The following is a 16665-nucleotide window of genomic DNA, read 5'->3' on the forward strand; positions in this document are numbered from 1 at the left end:
AGTGAGGTAAGGGCAGTGCTATTATGTCCGTTTTACAGATGGGGGAATGGAATCACAGGCAGAGTATGTGACTTGCCCAAGGTCACACAAGAAGTCTGTAGTAAAGAAAAGAATTTAACCTGGAGCTCCAGGGTTCCATGCTAGCACTCCAACCACTGAATCATCTTTCCCTCTCTTTTATCCCTGTACTCAGTGTTCTATACATGGCTGGGGCATCCAGCCCTTGGCATTTAATTAAGCTCTCTACAGGTTGGCCCTGATATTCTTGAGTCTGCACAAAGCTGTCTGGCGTTTTGAATGTGTAGTATTCAATTCTACATGGTTTCATCTCGCTCATTAGCAGTAAATAACCCATCCTACTCACCTTAATCCTTAAGTGGGGCAAGCAGAAGGAAAAGAGCAGGAAAAAACTACAGATAAAAATGAAGTCCTTTATCATGTTTTTGAAAAATTATGTGTCCAACTGTGAAAATAGCAATAGTATAAAAACATGTGCAGTTAGGAGAAATTGCACTGAAATCAAATCCATATCACTCATTTATTTTACTTTTCTGCATTTAAGATTATATCCAAAATTGAACTAGATCACAGCTCTGGAACATAAGTCTTAAAACCCCCCCACATGTGTAATTTAAGTGTAAGTAGAAATTGGTCATTACTGTGCCAGGCTGTGTCCAGTGACCAGGTTCTTACTGAAACCATTACAGCATCTATTATATAGAAAGAAAATGCTTAAACTTATAAAAGGAAGTTGTAACCTACAAAATGAGTCCTCCTACTAATTAATGACTAATTTGAAAAAATTAAGTTGACTTACTAGTGCAGCAATAAGGGTAGTTAAGTGACAGCAATTTGGTATTAAGTGGTGCATTAGGAATCTTTGTCACACAGGTTAAACTTGGTTGTCAGCCAAAGACACTCTTCGGTGGCTCTTCTTTAGGCTTCTCAAGGACTGTTTCGCCTCCTGTCCGATCTCGACTAAATATGGAAGGTGCCACAGAGCCCTCTTGTTCTTGAAAAAGAACAGAAGGAGTCTATCAGTTAACAAGATTTATGGCAACAACAGCTGTGCTGTTGGAACATGTACACTTTTTCCATGATGAAATACATGACCCCATTCAAATGCATGGAAATCAGGACCTGTCAAGTGTACCCAGTGGTACGGAATGCATGGGTTTGCAGTACACAGGGTTACAGTGCTCAACATTAAAGTACAGGGCCATTGTTCTGAACATATTGCAGACTCCCAGCAGCAGTGTAGTCCAATCCCCAAACTTGACCTTGGCCACTGTCTTCAACTCATCCGTCCGAGGAGAGAATCCCTATAGCTACATTTGAAGCTTTCAAAGCAGTGTTTTAAATTTAGAATACTGGATTGACAATATGTTCAAATTTAAATCATATCTTTCCTTATGACCCCCTCCTCTCCAAATCCCAAAACAGTGACAAACCATGAGCATCAGGTGAGAGAGATTTCAATCAATGAGAAATTTCTCTTCTCTCCCCCAGTTTATGTCCTGTAGTCTCAAGCACAGCTAATGTATTCACCTGACAGCCCAGGCATCTCACAATAGAAGATCAAATGCTCAAATCCTTACTCATTTTTAAACTCAATCCTTTTCAAGCAAGACCCATGGATGTGAATTAGGGAGTAAGAACTTGGTTTGGCCTGTGTTCCAGAAGTCAAATCCATGGCAGTACTTCCCACTCTGTACTGCTCAGTCAGTGTAGTCTGGAGATAGAGATTCACTTAGCTGCAGAGCTGTTCATCTTATGAGCACCAGCTAGTAAGAACCTAATAGGTGAAGAGGCGTGGGAAGCAGACTAATTCTGTTCTTCCTCTCTGATGATCCTCATAACCAGGGCAAAATACATGAGCATGATAGCGCTTGCATTTCAGCAGAGGCGTCTGTCAGTTTTATATTTACGTGCCTTAATGCATATACTGTGCTCCAGAGAAACATGACTAAGCTCCATTTATTATTAGAAAAATGTCTTTTGCTGTACACAAATGTAGGTTACCTGAGTGAAATTAGTTTGGCTGTTCTTTAGAGAGCTCTAATTTAACTGATAATCCCAGTTAAAGTGTAAATTTTACTTTGAAGATTGCTTTAGCATTTCTAGTAAACAGGGAAGAGATTTACCACATTGCTGCATGACTTGGTAGGTTTTGGATTTAATATTCTGGTTGCTGGAAAGCTTTCCTTTAGCCCCTTTGAGATCTTCCTCCTTCACTGGAGGGCGCTTCTTTTTCACGGGGGCTGCCTAAAAATATTGACAGATGTGGAGATGTCAGCATTTCAAGTTACAGAACATTGAGGAGACAAAGATACAGCATATGGAACTTGTTATCTAACACATACACTATATTCCATCTATACCTACACTATATTGATCATATACAGCACATACACAACAGTAGGTAGCTAAATTGCACACAGATGGCAAAGAAGAAAATCATTTGCTACCCCAAAAATTCATCTTCCTGAACTGGATGTTAAAAACACTTTCCCTAGTAACCTGAGAACCAGTGTTACATCTCTATGATTCAAAGCATTGTGGTAAAATCTGAAGTTGTAGGTATTAGATAGGGGCGTATGTTTTCACTGCAGAGTTAACTCAGCTGATCAGCAACTGGATCTGAGCACCCAGTTTTAATCTAGCCCAGCTGTGAGTAGCCATCCTGCAAACTGAGTTAGGGTCCTTACACTGATGCCACATTTATGCAGGTGTGTTGCTAGGACTTTGGGGGTCATCTCACATGGTTCTTAGTAGGGCAGTAAACTGAGCTGCTCTATGATTCTTTCCTAGTGAATTGTGGGAGAACTTGCCTGTCCTTCTGGGCACATGGTGGGCTGAGGGATTGTGGGAAGGCATTGGAGGACTACCAAGCACTTAAGTGATTTAGCCCATGTCTTCACTGCAAAGTCGGTAGGTTACCAGCCCAACTGGAAGCCTCCCTGGGGCCTTGGCCTGCAGCCCAAGATGGGGCAGCTACACTGAGCTGAAAGCACCACTAAAACTTGGGTCACAGGTTTCTGTGTGTGTGGAGATATGGGGCAATACCAGAGTAAGAGCCTGGGATAACTGCATAGTGAAGACAAACCTGCATCTAAACTTGTTAAGTGTTCTTTATTTCTCTAGAATTTGTTTTATGCATGTTTCTACTCACTTGTGAATTATTGTATTTAATATTTTGGAAAAAAATTCTGGTTGGATTTAATTGATCCAGATTAAATACTTGTCCATAAAATTATTGGTCTTCGGTAACTAGGTGGGAAAGAGAGATCTGTTAATCTCTTTTTTTGCCTGACCACAGAGTTGGTAAAATTGAGTAGGACAAACCAAACATTCAAGGGTGTTGGTTACAGGTACTGAACATATTTAAGTGTCTTGATTCATAATCTGGAGTGAATAAATAAATGATGAATGAAATCTCAAGCCCTACTGTAGAAACAGATGAGTGAGGGTTGCCATTTACCATATTTTTTTTGCAAGTACTGTATTTTGTACAACTCTGATTTCTCTACTCAGACTTCTTCCAGCCAATGAGCATGGTAATAGCCAACTGCATCACCCCCAAAAGAGAATGTTCTAGGAATGACATAACATTGGTCAATGTCCACACACACCATTCCTGAAAGTCTTGCCTTCAGGGTGCTATTTCAAGGAATGACAAACATGGTGCCATCACTCCCTACTGGCATGGAGTGCACAGTGGTAATTAACATAGGGGCATGCAATTCAAATAGTCCAGCCCCATCCTCACAAGTGAAGCAATTGAAGAATTAAAAACAATAGCCAAATTGTTTGATTTAAGAGTAGTTGTGTATTATTTGAGCACCAACAGCCTGGCACTCTGTAGCTAGATCCTCTTTCTTTATGTTAACTTAGCTAGTCATTACTAAATGACTACAGAGCACTTATCTTGGTGAAGAGGGGACAATGGATCAATTTCTACAGGTTGAGGACGAAAAAGACCATGTAATTCAGGGGAACATACTCTCTTGACCCCAAGTGTGAGAATGATTTCAGTAGTCTGTTCCAAGCAGTTCAAAGCAGCAGCATCAATGCGCTCATGACTTTTGGCAGTGGGAAGGATGGTTTACTGGAGACTCCTGCATGTTTTCTCTTGGCGATGAACAGAAGAATGCCTCAGCATAGCTTGCGGCCAATGTCACTGAAATACACTGTGGGAACCAAACTGTCCTCAAGGCTTCTGGGAAAAGTGTAATATACCCAGCCAAAGAAAGCAAAGGCAAAAAGGCTTAAAAAAGAAACCCTTTTAACAGAGCTTCTTAACAAGTGGTTAGTGCCTTCAGTTAACTGATTATTCAAGAAATAGGCTAAGTTGCTACTGTATGGCATAGGTCTCATGTTTTGACGTCTGTATTGGGATTGGTCATGCAGTGTGAATTATTTATATACTTCTCAGCCCCACAACTGGGCAATGAAGAGAGTAACACACAGGGTGGGTGCAGGTTCTAAACCAAAATGGGGAAGAACTGGTTTCATTAACAGGGTAAGCATGAAACCTATTGAATCACTTATTAAATCATAAATTGCAGGCATCAGGATTTCCTAGCTTACCATGGCAGAGAAAGCATTAACTCTAAGGCTTTGTCTTACAGCCAGAAATGGTGCGTGCTGACAGAAGGATAACTAATGTGAATTAGCTATCCCACTGTAAAACCCTAGCGTAGCGAAGTTCTAGAGGGGTAGCCGTGTTAGTCTGCATACAGCAAAAACAAAGAGTCCTGTAGCACCTGTTGCATCTGACGAAGTGGGTCGCAGCCCACGAAAGCTTATGCCTGCAGAAATCTGTTAGTCTTTAAGGTGCTACAGGACTCATTTTTTTCTAGTGTAGCAAAGCACCTGTAGTTTTTACTGTTTAGGTAGGGCGGTAAAGCCAACTCTACCCCCCCACCAGTGGCTGACCTCATGATAAAAGCTACAGTGCCTTGTCTCCAACAGAATTTTACAGCAGGACAGCTAATGCACATTAGCCACCTTGCAGTGTAAACACCTTCTTTGGCAGTGGAGACAGCCTAAGAGAGGAAGCTTCAGGCCTGCTGGCACCCAGGATATTATTATGATTGGCAGGGAATAGAACTATTTTCAATTCCTTGCCAGGCACAAGTGGCAGGATCTTAGCCAGAAACTATTCCTAGTAGGCACAACAATCTAGCCTGGGCATTATCTCCAACTATCAAAAGCACAAAAGTGTTAAGTTAATAAGATCTGCCATATTGCCTTGAAGTCTGTTTCACTTGGAATAAAGAGAATAAGCAGAACTGAATTATTTCCTATTGCTTCTTAGGGTTCCTTTTCTCTAGCCTTGCTGTATTGTTCCTTTAAAGCTTTCTTGCCATCTCAGCTCTGTCACAAAACACACGCCCCATTAGGAAAACAGTATGCAAGTACATATTCTGAGTTCTTTATGCTTTCATAGTAATCTTGAAATTGAGCCATTCTGAGAAGTACTTTAAAAACGCATAAGAGGGGGGAGTCTGAGAAAGATTTTAACCTACTGGTTGCAGGGTGAATATGGTACATTTGAAGTTAAGTGAGGACTTTGAGTCTTAATATCCATTTTATTTTTAATGTCTAGAATTTTTAGTTCCTCATACTCACTGCTTTCCTGCATTTTGTTATAATTAAGCCTCATTTTACACAGAGAACAATACGCTTTGAGGAAATCTCAAGGTAATAAGCAAAAAATAAAAAAAGTTCAGCTTACAAACTAAAATTCCACATTTATACATTCCATATCATTTTCTACAATAGCCTTTTGGGATTACTCTAAAAGCAAAGCAGGAATCAGCCCTACATTTAAATCTATCACCATCACAGCACAATTTAGAGAATTTTTTTTTTCCTTTTCAACAAATGTAGTTAAAGAGGATAGTTTACATAATTATGTTAATTTTCAGTCACTCCAGTTTAGAAGTTGCTTTTTAGACACTATCAAAATAATTGATCAAAATATAGTTTCATTGCTAAATTCTTTCATAAAGTTTGGTTTCAAAAAGCTCCCAAAACAACTAAACAAACAGCAAACAGCTCAATTATTTGAGAAAATATTCATAACTCAAGGATTAACAAAAGCATAAATTGTCAAACTACTTAACGAGAAGAATCATTAAATAGTGCAATATTTGTCAGACATCATGGCACAATATACCAGCCAACTTAACGTCATTCCATACCTGTGACATAGCTGGGGTTCTCACTCAGTATTAGTCCTCTCAGAGGCAGTTTTTCCCTTGGATCAATTCCGAGAGCACTCTGCTGCAGCTTGGTTTTTCCTCGACTTATATAGACCACTTAACATGAAGTCATTAGCTAGGTCATTTTCCCAAACCAGAGCCCAGAATGATTCAGGTTGACACAGGCTGCTGTTTTGGAAGGTTTATTCTTAGGGATGACTAGGGTTTGTAGAATTTACTGAACTGCAAGGCTGAAGCTGGATGAAGCTGGGAACTGACAAGAGGAGACAGCTGCAGCAGTGAAACTGAGTGGATGGAAGTTCAGTTCACTGGCTAGAACAAATATTTCTTCCAGGGAAACCTGCTGGGGCTCTATTTATAACTGTAAAAGGCAATGCTTTGTTAGAGACTCTTTTCTGACTCTGTGAATATTTCTGGTGGGAAGGCTGACACACAAATTTGGGGGTGGGTTTGGTTTCTTACTCTGGGCCAGTGTTAGCATAACATGCGCTACAACCTACCATTAGGAGAATGACAATATCAGAGGCTAACTAACCTTACTTTTCTTTGTCTTTGTCTCAGGCCTAATATTTTTTCTTTATTTTTTATGCATTTCAAATAGTTGATAAAACGTGATATAATTTGATCATTAGAATTCTTCCAATACCAAAACTTGCACTGACGTTCCTTTGCTCTTGAGATTTAGTGTTTTCTCCTGAGAATGAATTAAAAAGCTTGGGGTTCTCATAAGTCAAGAGAATGGGAAGTTAAGTGTTAACTAAGAACTGTAAATAATGAAGCAGCCTCGGTAACTATTTTCATACTTTGTCAGCAATCACAAACCCTTTCTTCGAAACATTTTAAAAAGATTTCCCTCATTATTTTTGAACGATGAATTTTTATTGATAGGTTATAGCAAAAACATTTCAATTTGGGTTCTAATTCTGTTTGGTATAAATACAATAAAATTCAACTCACGTTAATTATATTCAGGATGAAAAAAGTATTTAACCTCTTCGTTTGGATCAACCTCAGGTAAGAAACATCCAAAGTACTAATTCTCCAACTGGGAATTTTAAAATGGAAAGGTCAAATCTGCTCTGCCACCAAAACATGCTTTTGCTATAGAATAGATATTTATTGGTATACTAACAGTTTTAGTTGAGGACAACTTCATTTTGTGTCTTTTCTCAAGCTTTGTTCATATATTGTTTAGTAAACAATGACAAGCATAGGCAGTAAAACTAATTATAAAAATGTTATACCAACATACTATATTATCAAGATATGGCCAATCATCACTTTACCTGCCACTTGCATTCCTTTCCCATATCCTTTGGCTTGCTGTTGGGCTTTGAGACTGAAAACTCTTCAGGTCAGTGTATGTTCCTTTTATGTTAATTTTCTACCTGGAAATAATGAATTACTGGTAGATAATTGAATGTTTATGATGATATTTTTAAAAAAGCAGTGGCTTAGTATAATAGAGACTTTCCATTCTCCCAAGATATTGCATTGTTATTAGAATCAAGAAATTCCACATTGGAAAGTAAAACTGGCATCAATCCAGTCCAGTTTTACCCTATTAATAGGTTTAAAAAAAATCAGGATTTTTTTTAATCAACTGAGTGCATGCATGACTTTACTGATGCAATTTATTCAAAGCAGTGTTTGAAATCACATTAAAATGGTGATCTAATTTTAATCAGAATTGAAAACAGTAACTGATTAAGTTAAGAATTCTAAGCCTGCACTATGAAACAGATTATTGTTGTTTCTGAATTATATAAACCCTTTATTTCATCTCAGTAGGAATTATACCACTCAGCCCCAAACAGGAAAATCCCGGTGCTTACTTGACAATTGCCTTTTTTCAACTAGTAAGATCCACAGACCAGTTACAAGAGTACTTCAGGCTGTGAGCAGCATGTCGGTCATTGTCAACAGAGGAATGCCCAGCCCCCTGAAGTTCCCTCCAGATGAGACATCTTTCACAACCAGGATAATTCCTTAAATTACAGATTGTTTTAAGAAAAAGCGCAACAATTTCTTACTCCAGAGCACTGGATAATTTCCCTTAACATTCAAACATTCAGATTTATTTTGTTAATTTCCATCTCTATTTCTGATGATCAGTTTATCTTTAGGGTGGCCCAGATCTGTGGATCTTATTACTTGAAGAAAGAAAATGTTCACGTAAACAAGTTTTCTTATTCATCATGCTCAGGTCCCACGAATCAGCTACAATGAAATATTCAGGGAAGTGTGCTTCCAGGGTGGGAAGCAAGCTCATCCTTTGAATATGGACAGTCAAAACAAGATGAATTTTATATGTATCCGTCTTCTGCTGGTCAGCGAGACATACAGAACATTTCCACTGAAAAATGTCGTTTCTGAATATTGGATGACCAACTTGTCTCATGTGAACTCTGGTTCACTGATGAAGGGCTATGCAGGAGTTCAACATACCCAACAGGCTCCACTAAATTGTCAATTGGTTTCTGAGACACCTACTTTTCCTTTATGGACATCTTCATCTTCTGTTAACATTCTTCTGTGAGAACACCTTGTACCCAATAGGAATCCCTAACTGACTGATGCCTAGGGATTCATGATGCCTAATGCCTATGATTGACATTATATTGGCACCATATATCTGTGTTTGTTGTGAATCCAAGATACGCCAATCATGTCATTGTGTGTTTGATCAGGAGAATTTTCCAGGTGGAGAGATGAAAATGAGTTTCCTTCTTCTTTAAAGCCTGTATTATTATCAGCATTATCCTGGAGGAGGCCCTGAGAGCACTTGTCAGATCAAACAGTAATGTTGGAGTTTGAAAAAAATTACCATCCATATGTAAAAATGTGCAATATGCCTGTGGCATGGTAAAAACAGGAAAGAAGATGAGCCTTCTTTAGGAACTTGTTCACATACATCCTGCTCCGTTACCAGTTCTGAGGTTAGAAATAGGATGGGGAATATGTTGTATTATTCTGATGAAATGGATTGTTGGTTTCATTCATGGTGTGACATTACCATGGGCTATTTGATATTGAGAATGGGACAAAACTACCTGTGATTCATCCAGAGCTCCACAGAGTATCCCCTCTGGGCAATGTCCAGTGACATCATTTTAACCAAAATTGAAAAAGATCTGCTAACTCCAGATAGCGCTGAGCCAACTGAGGGCAACTACTGACTTTACCAAACAGCCTGGTACAATAGTACATCACAGACTGCTTCGTATTTCCACATGGCCAATTGCTATAGGAAAGAGTTACAGGTAAGAGTCAGGATTATCAAGCTACTTTTGCAGCAACTCTGATTAGCTTTAGCTTCTCATAAAATTTCCCACAGTAGCAGTAAGGGCTTGGAACTGATTTGCCTGAGCATCTTATCTCAGTGACAAAGCCCCAAGTATCTGCATGAAAAATGTGTTCCCACTCTCTTTTCCAGAGAGAAGCCCTTAGGCAGTGAGAGGGCCCATACTTCAATACTACCTTCCCACGTCAGCACTGCTTGTGAAAGCTAGTAGAGTGTGTCAAATATCTATCAGTTTTTTTTAATTTTGTTGTTGCTGGGCTGTTGTCACCAGAGGAAGGGCTGAGGTGACACTTGCCCAGACATGGCTGCCTGCCAAGGGCTTTATAGCAAGGTGGCCACTGTTTCAGATAAAAATCTCCCCCAGTTAGAAATGGTGAAGCCCTGACCACTAGGAAAGAACCACATTCACATTCAGTAGTGACACAAGGTTGAATTTGGACTGGTGCACACAGGAATCCTTTTAGCCTTATGCAATTGATGTTGAGGTAGGTAATAGTAAGTGGTGGACTAAGGTCCCTTACTACCTGCTTGTACTTCCACACCTGGGCTGCCGTCCCTCTAGTCATGGCTCGCTGGCTGAGAGGAGGAAGTGGCGGTCCTGGCAAGGCATGGCAACCTGCAGCACCAGCTGGGAAAACAACCTTGTCTAGGGCAGCGGCAGTCCTCCTAGATGCAGTTCCACAATACTCCCAGTACTTTGTCTGAAAGATTATCTTCTGGCTAGTGTTTTTTTTAAAACTACTTGTTATTTGAATCCCTAACTGACTGAGACAGCTGGCCTTCCTTCCCCTTCCCTCCCTTTTTACATTTGTGCGTGCTCAGAGGACTCAGCACAGATCTGTGGCTTAGTTTCTGCTGCATTCATATGGCATGATGCACTCTATGAAGTTGAGCAGGGAACCAAATACTAATTTTACTTATTTCTCATTTGCGAGTGAATAAACCTGCTTCACCTGGGGGAGTGAAATTGGAAATATTTTTTGGAGTAATCCTGGGACCTAAGGGGCTAATGATCTTGCCCTGAAAGAGGCTGGGGTTGTCATCTTGTTTTTCCAACAGGGGTCCCTTCTGGATCACTCAAAGAAAGTACTGGGGTTCAAGCAGGGACCCTCCCAGAACCTCTACCACTGCCTGGGGTATCACATGGACTAGCACTTTCCCTGTATGAGACAGTCTGGGATATCAGTAGGCAATCCCTAGGAGGGATGTTACACAGGTGGCAGCAGGGAACAGAATTGTGATTGCTGGTAGAGCTCTAGGGACTTAGGCACGATCTTCCATCTGGTGGCTGCCCTTGTGGCTTTGTTCCTCTCAACAAGATGGAGGCAGGAGAACTGCTTGCCTCTGGCTACTTTATTGCTGCTTGGCTCTTTGCTGGTCATGGGAGGAGGGCCAAAGGGGAACTGCCAAGCTCCTCAACAGGACACTCAAAGGCCTGAAGCCAGGGGCAGCTCTTTTCCTTTTCTCTCTCTCTGACTAGTTAGCCCCTATATGCTGCAGGAGCATCAGCCACTGCAAACGCCTCAGAAGTGGAACCAAGGGGACAGATGGACAAACTGAGCCAAATTAGTAATCAGAAATTTTCAGTAAGATTGAAATTTCACTCAGGAAATCTCTGGCTGAGCCACTGGTCACATTGAAGGCAAATAAAACTTGAGTGAAGTTCATGAGGCAGGGCATTCCCCTGCGGCCAGTGACTGCCCATTCTGTCTGAAGTCCACAGATGTGTTATAATAGACAATGTAGCCTGCTGGCAGCTTGGGGGCAGAACCAGACCTAAGTCTCTACAGAGAGTAAACCTAAAAACTCATTTTGTTATTTCAGACATATAACATAAGGAGACTATTTTCTATGAGTGTGCACGCAAAGCAAGGTCTGTGTAGCACACCATACGGAACATAACTCCCTTTGTACCTTGTAAGTGCAAGTCTTTCAGGGAAATTTTAAGTATGTACGACACAATATAAACAAAATTTGTAATTTAACAAATCTGGTCTCTTTTTAGAAAAAACAGCTCTTGAGATGCGTTAACATACTGAAACTAATCCCAATGCAGAAGCAAAAAATGTGCAAAAGTGTGCTAGAATAGAATGTAATCAAGACATGGGCACACTAAATACAGCTAATAAGTGCATAAGTCAATAAGCCTATTGTTTTTAACACAATAAGGGAGGACAGAACATTTGTAAAAGTCTGTAATAATTCAAACTTTATTGTAAACCATTATACAATGTAAGTACATCATATACCCTTAAACTTTAATGTAAAACCACTGATTAAACAATACAGTTCAAACAGAGGGCAGCAGATTTCAGTCATTGTTTTTGCTGACATAGGCTCTACTCCCAATTTATTTATGAACAAATACACCCAAAGTTCAATCTGAGAGAGACCCAGGCAAGACAAAATCCCAATTACAAAAGAGTCCCTTTTTAAAAGACAGTAGTTTTACTTTGTAAAACCATAGTAGTCATTTTCAGTCATTAAAATGGAAACTAAATATTGTCTAAAAAGTTGCACAGTTGTGCTGTAGATCTACACTGACCTGATGTGGCTGGATTTGTTCACTTTCACTACTGTTTGCTGCTGCAAAAAGCACAGCAAGTTGCAGACCGAGGGTTAGTCAAGCAATGGCAGAAATCCCTTAAAGATGCTCAACTCTTCACTGCTAAGGCTGAACACTCCTTTCCCCCACCAGGCACAGCTGGAAGCTGAGCATAACCCGGTTCGAAGACCTCGGGAACACTTTGCATTGTTTTAGTTAAGTTCACAACTCAACAAGTATGAGTTTTCCCTGAAGAAAAGCTATAGCACATTTTAGTCAGCAACATTAACATACACCATTTGACCTACATAACATAAGACAAGGGGACCTGAATGTATTAAAGCCAGAACTTTAAGACCACATATTAGATGACAACATGTCATAGCGCAGACATAACCAGTTAATGTGTTATAAGGTTGACAAGTTGTGGTGAATCTTGAACTCCAATATTTCTGCATTTCATCTGTAAATTTAAAATTAGTATCCCTTTCTTTTACTTTGCATATACTACATATGCTTATTTTAATTAAACACATAATGGAATAATTTTATTGACTACCTTATAAGTAAACTCTGAATTAAACCTATGATGAGTTGTCTAAAGGATGGATTTGCCACAGCAGAACAACATTTGGAGAATCACATATGTGCTGCCAGGTCTTCAAATTATCATATCAACTCATTATGGAATAGTTTCTCTTAAACTGTACTGCCAGCACATTCCATCTAACAGCAAAACAGTGAAGCACTAGATGTTACATGTCTAAGCTTCAAAGAAGAATGTATAAACTTTTAACTACTGCATGAATTAATTTTTCTTTCATTTAAGACTTTTGCAAACAGGAAAAGAATTTAACATTTTCCTTTTTTGAAGGGTAATGAAAATTAATTAGCAAGAATGCAACATCTTGCTGTCACTTGGGGAAAGTTTAGAAGTTGCAAGTAAACTTTTAAGAGTCTAGTATTACAAAAAGATTATACCAAACTTAATTCTCAAACAACCTTTTTAATAAAAGGCATGTTATGATTGTGGGAATGTGAAATGCTCGAGAGTCTTTGGCTAACAGAATTTTTCTGTGTCACAATTCCTGTTACAATACCTACACATCTCAATCCAGAGATATTGAAGCACTTAAGAAAAAAGAAGGGGAAAAAAGAATTTTTTCCCTTAAAACAATATGAAGATATCTGCTCTATGGTGCTTTATGCTATCTATACTTTGACAGTAAATCTGAGGTCTGTACAAACAAGCTCATTTGACATGATTAAGGCCATTTTATGGTTCACAGACTAAATTTAAGACTAGAAACAAAGCTCATTTTGATATTCTGCATAATTTGAACACAGGAAAGAAAAAAAAGATCTTGATTTGTGCGCTGTTCAAATGATCCCTAATGACTAAAGTGGATAGGTAAGTATAATATGGTGGAATAAAGAACACATCATCTGTTTTATTTCATTGCCTCAAATAAAACAAGGCTAGGCAAATCTTGCCAAACCTCCTATAAAAATATTGAAGTTTGTGAACAAAGGAGACTAGTTCTTAATTCCCATTAGGGTGGCAAAACTGTATTAGACTATACTGTGCACTGAAGTGAATTTCTTAAACTACTGTACTGGAGAGGTTCAACCTGCATGATTGTACAACACTCAAGACAAGGTGTAAATCACAAAAGCTGAAGCATTTACTGAAAATGTAAGCTAATAAATTGGGAGACATCACTGATTGTGACATTTCCCTACCACATAATTCAGAGAAACTCAAATTAGACAAGTGTCTGTTTCCCTTAGTTTCCAGATTTAGTGTAAGAGAAACACAGCATTTAACTTATTGCAAATATTATGCTTTAGTGCACAGTAACAGTGGTCAGCTGCTCCAACTAGCTCAAATGGCAAGTTTGGTAAAATGTCTCTTTTTAGTCAGCTGGACAGATTGAGGTGTACAGAGGAAGTCCCAGGATATTATATTTACCCCAACATCCAAGCAGTAAATAAATATTTGAACACTGAAAGTAAGCAAAGGAGCACACAGCATTTCTTAAGGCCCACTGAACCCTCTCTTCAGCAGTACTGATAACATACCACATTAAGACCTACTAAATATATCAAAATTTTAAAAAAATCTTTAAAAAGATCTGAGCTGTCTTCCAGTGTACTTGTTCAGTTTTTTAAGGCTTGGAGCACAGCTGATGTCCAGATACTATAGCAGATTTGCAACTTATTTCTTATCTTTGCCATCTTTTTGACAGATCACTTCATCCTATACAAGGCTTAATTGAAGCAAAGAAAGTGGTCAGAACAGTAAACTACCAATTGGGAAATACACAAAAGAACAGGATGTCACTGAAAACATGTCTGCAAGGGTTCAACACCAGCAGATAAGTTTTCATTAACCATGGAAGAAGTCAGTGAAAGCTGCAAACATCTTGGATGTAGTAACAGGTGCATCGTACCTCTCAGTTTTATTCCAAATAGAGAAAGGGAGAATCAAGTAGGCTTTTTTAAAGGAATTAAGGAATGAGTGTGCTGGAACAGTATGCTTTAAAGCCTTCAAATGAAATATTGTTATTGAAGTTTAGCACTACACATTTATATTTAAATGGAAAAAATCTTAAGCAAAAATGCAACCCAAGGATCCCGTGTGCTAGATCCCATATAAGGAATGTAAAAAGGGAATGTTCTGCCTCCTTTGGAATAGCTGAGAGGTATAATCAGAAACTTGCAAGTTCTTAAGAGATAAATATTGATGGAGTCCTCCTTAGAAGTTCATTTCACAGATGAGGAAACTATCATAACATTTTTTCCTTCTCTGCTAAAGTGCATATCGCCAAATATGCAGAGAACATCTCCATTTTACAAAATACCATTGTCAAATGACGTGGCCAAAACCACTCTTCTAGTGGGGCTACACTTCTAGTGGACATTTGGTGGCTTCAATAGTGAAAGAGAGCTTTTCCCTTTGTGAAAACATCACTTGCCTTATCTTAATCAAGTGACAAGGTTGAATGAGAACTTCACTGCAATCTTTTTCCACACAAAAAAGGAAACTGTGTCCTTTTCTTTGACAAAGAGAATCTTTAAATATAACAGTATGAAAATATAACTTAAATATAAAATAGTCAAATAGGTTAGAGGAGACTTGAAAAAAATCTTTGTTCTGCCTATTAGTTCCATAGGTACCTTGTAGGAAGTAAACATATACTTAAAAAAATAACATTAAGTTACAGCTTGTAACCATAAAACTATTCTGCTCTAGGAATTAATACGTTGCAAAAGCCAGTTTTAGTAATAAAACACACTGATTCCACTTAGTCAATCCCAATGCCTTTTTCAGAATGTCTTGAACTGACTCACTCAGGAACCATAAGTGAGACATTGAGTAATTATTTTTCTGAGGTCTTCTCCGAAGTGTCAGATACAAACCATTTTAGTGACTGGTCCTTAACAATGCTGTATTTCCATACATGGTGAAAAGACACTCTTCCATATTTGGTCAGTGTTTCTGTAGTGCAATTGAACTGGAACGCTTCCAACTACCTGCATCCTAATCACAGACCTGTTTGTAGTAATAGTTTGTAGGAAAAAGGGGATGCTGTTGCAAAGTGAAAACCCACTGACCAAGAAGCGTATGCCACGAAACCTGCAAATACACAGGTCAGGAATGTATCATACAGGTAGCCCAAAGCGATGCTTCTTCTTAACAGGCTTTAAGTTAGTCATTCTCCGTAGGTCCTCTTCAATTTCTGACTCCTCCATTTCATCATCTGCTGAAATGAGGATCTGAAAACAGAAATAAGAACATGTTTCAAAGAAGATGCAATCTCTATTTTTGCTCTTCCTTGAATCTATTTTAAATAATTTATGTAAGATGGACAACCAATTATTATTTCATGTTTAAGAAAAGGCGCTTTATTCAAACATGAGAATTTTTGTTAGATTTCATGTCACTGCCTGGCATTACTATCTGACACTTCAAATGTTACATTAGAGAATAACTTTCAAACATCAAAATGCTTCTTTATACTTCAGCTTCTATGCAAGAAATAAATCAGAGTGCGCAAAATGTGCATCTAACCAAGAGCAGTTTAAGCAACTTGCCATGAACACATGTGTAGAAATTGAAGACTGCAGCCACCTTCATCTCTATTAGAGATATGGGTCCATAAAGTCTGCAGGTATTCTCTCATCTTAAAGAAAGGTCACTTGACTCAAGAAAGCACTGAATACGAAGACCTGTAGTAGTCTGAGAACTCACAGAAGGTTAAATAAAGGCAGACAGGCTTTCTGACCATCTCTGAAAGTGGCAGTTTTATTTACTAAACAAAAGAGTTGTTGCTACTGATAATGTAGAAAATTGATATTAAACAATGGGGACAGAAGTGCTCATATACTCAAGGTAGCTGTTCATCCTTAGGCAAAGCAAAAGATGCTAAATCTTATTTAAAATTCTGTTATCTTCAAAGCAAAGTTAAAACATTGACTTTTTTGACCCTTTACTTTCAGTGTAAGTACTGAGAATACCACATTCTACAGACAAATGGGACTAGAAAGCTGAAAACACATGGCAATGATTCTTATACTACTGT

General features: G+C 38.7%; 1 protein-coding gene across 3 annotated transcripts in view; it reads right to left on the reverse strand.

Annotated features, from left to right (window-relative positions):
- Window positions 1–411: 411 nt before the first annotated feature.
- Window positions 412–16665, reverse strand: part of LOC137166415 (store-operated calcium entry regulator STIMATE-like) — a 78756-nt gene continuing 62502 nt past the window's right edge. The window contains exons 1-4 of one of the 3 annotated variants that reach the window (XR_010923693.1): window positions 6210–6366; window positions 2145–2265; window positions 818–1012; window positions 412–463 (exon numbers count right to left, since the gene is read on the reverse strand). Coding sequence is in view for 2 of the 3 variants with exons in the window: in XM_067568134.1 (XP_067424235.1) it covers window positions 906–1012; window positions 2145–2265; window positions 15752–15859 (336 nt within the window). In the remaining variant the exon portion in view is untranslated. Of the gene's footprint in view, window positions 1013–2144; window positions 2266–6209; window positions 6367–15751; window positions 15860–16665 lie in introns of those variants that run through there. The other 2 variants (XM_067568133.1, XM_067568134.1) reach the window with 2 other exon arrangements.

This window comes from Emydura macquarii, unplaced genomic scaffold (assembly GCF_026122565.2).
Source record: "Emydura macquarii macquarii isolate MOO-44397 ecotype Brisbane River unplaced genomic scaffold, CSIRO-AGI_Emac_v2 contig_2846, whole genome shotgun sequence".
Taxonomy (NCBI): Eukaryota; Metazoa; Chordata; order Testudines; family Chelidae; genus Emydura; species Emydura macquarii.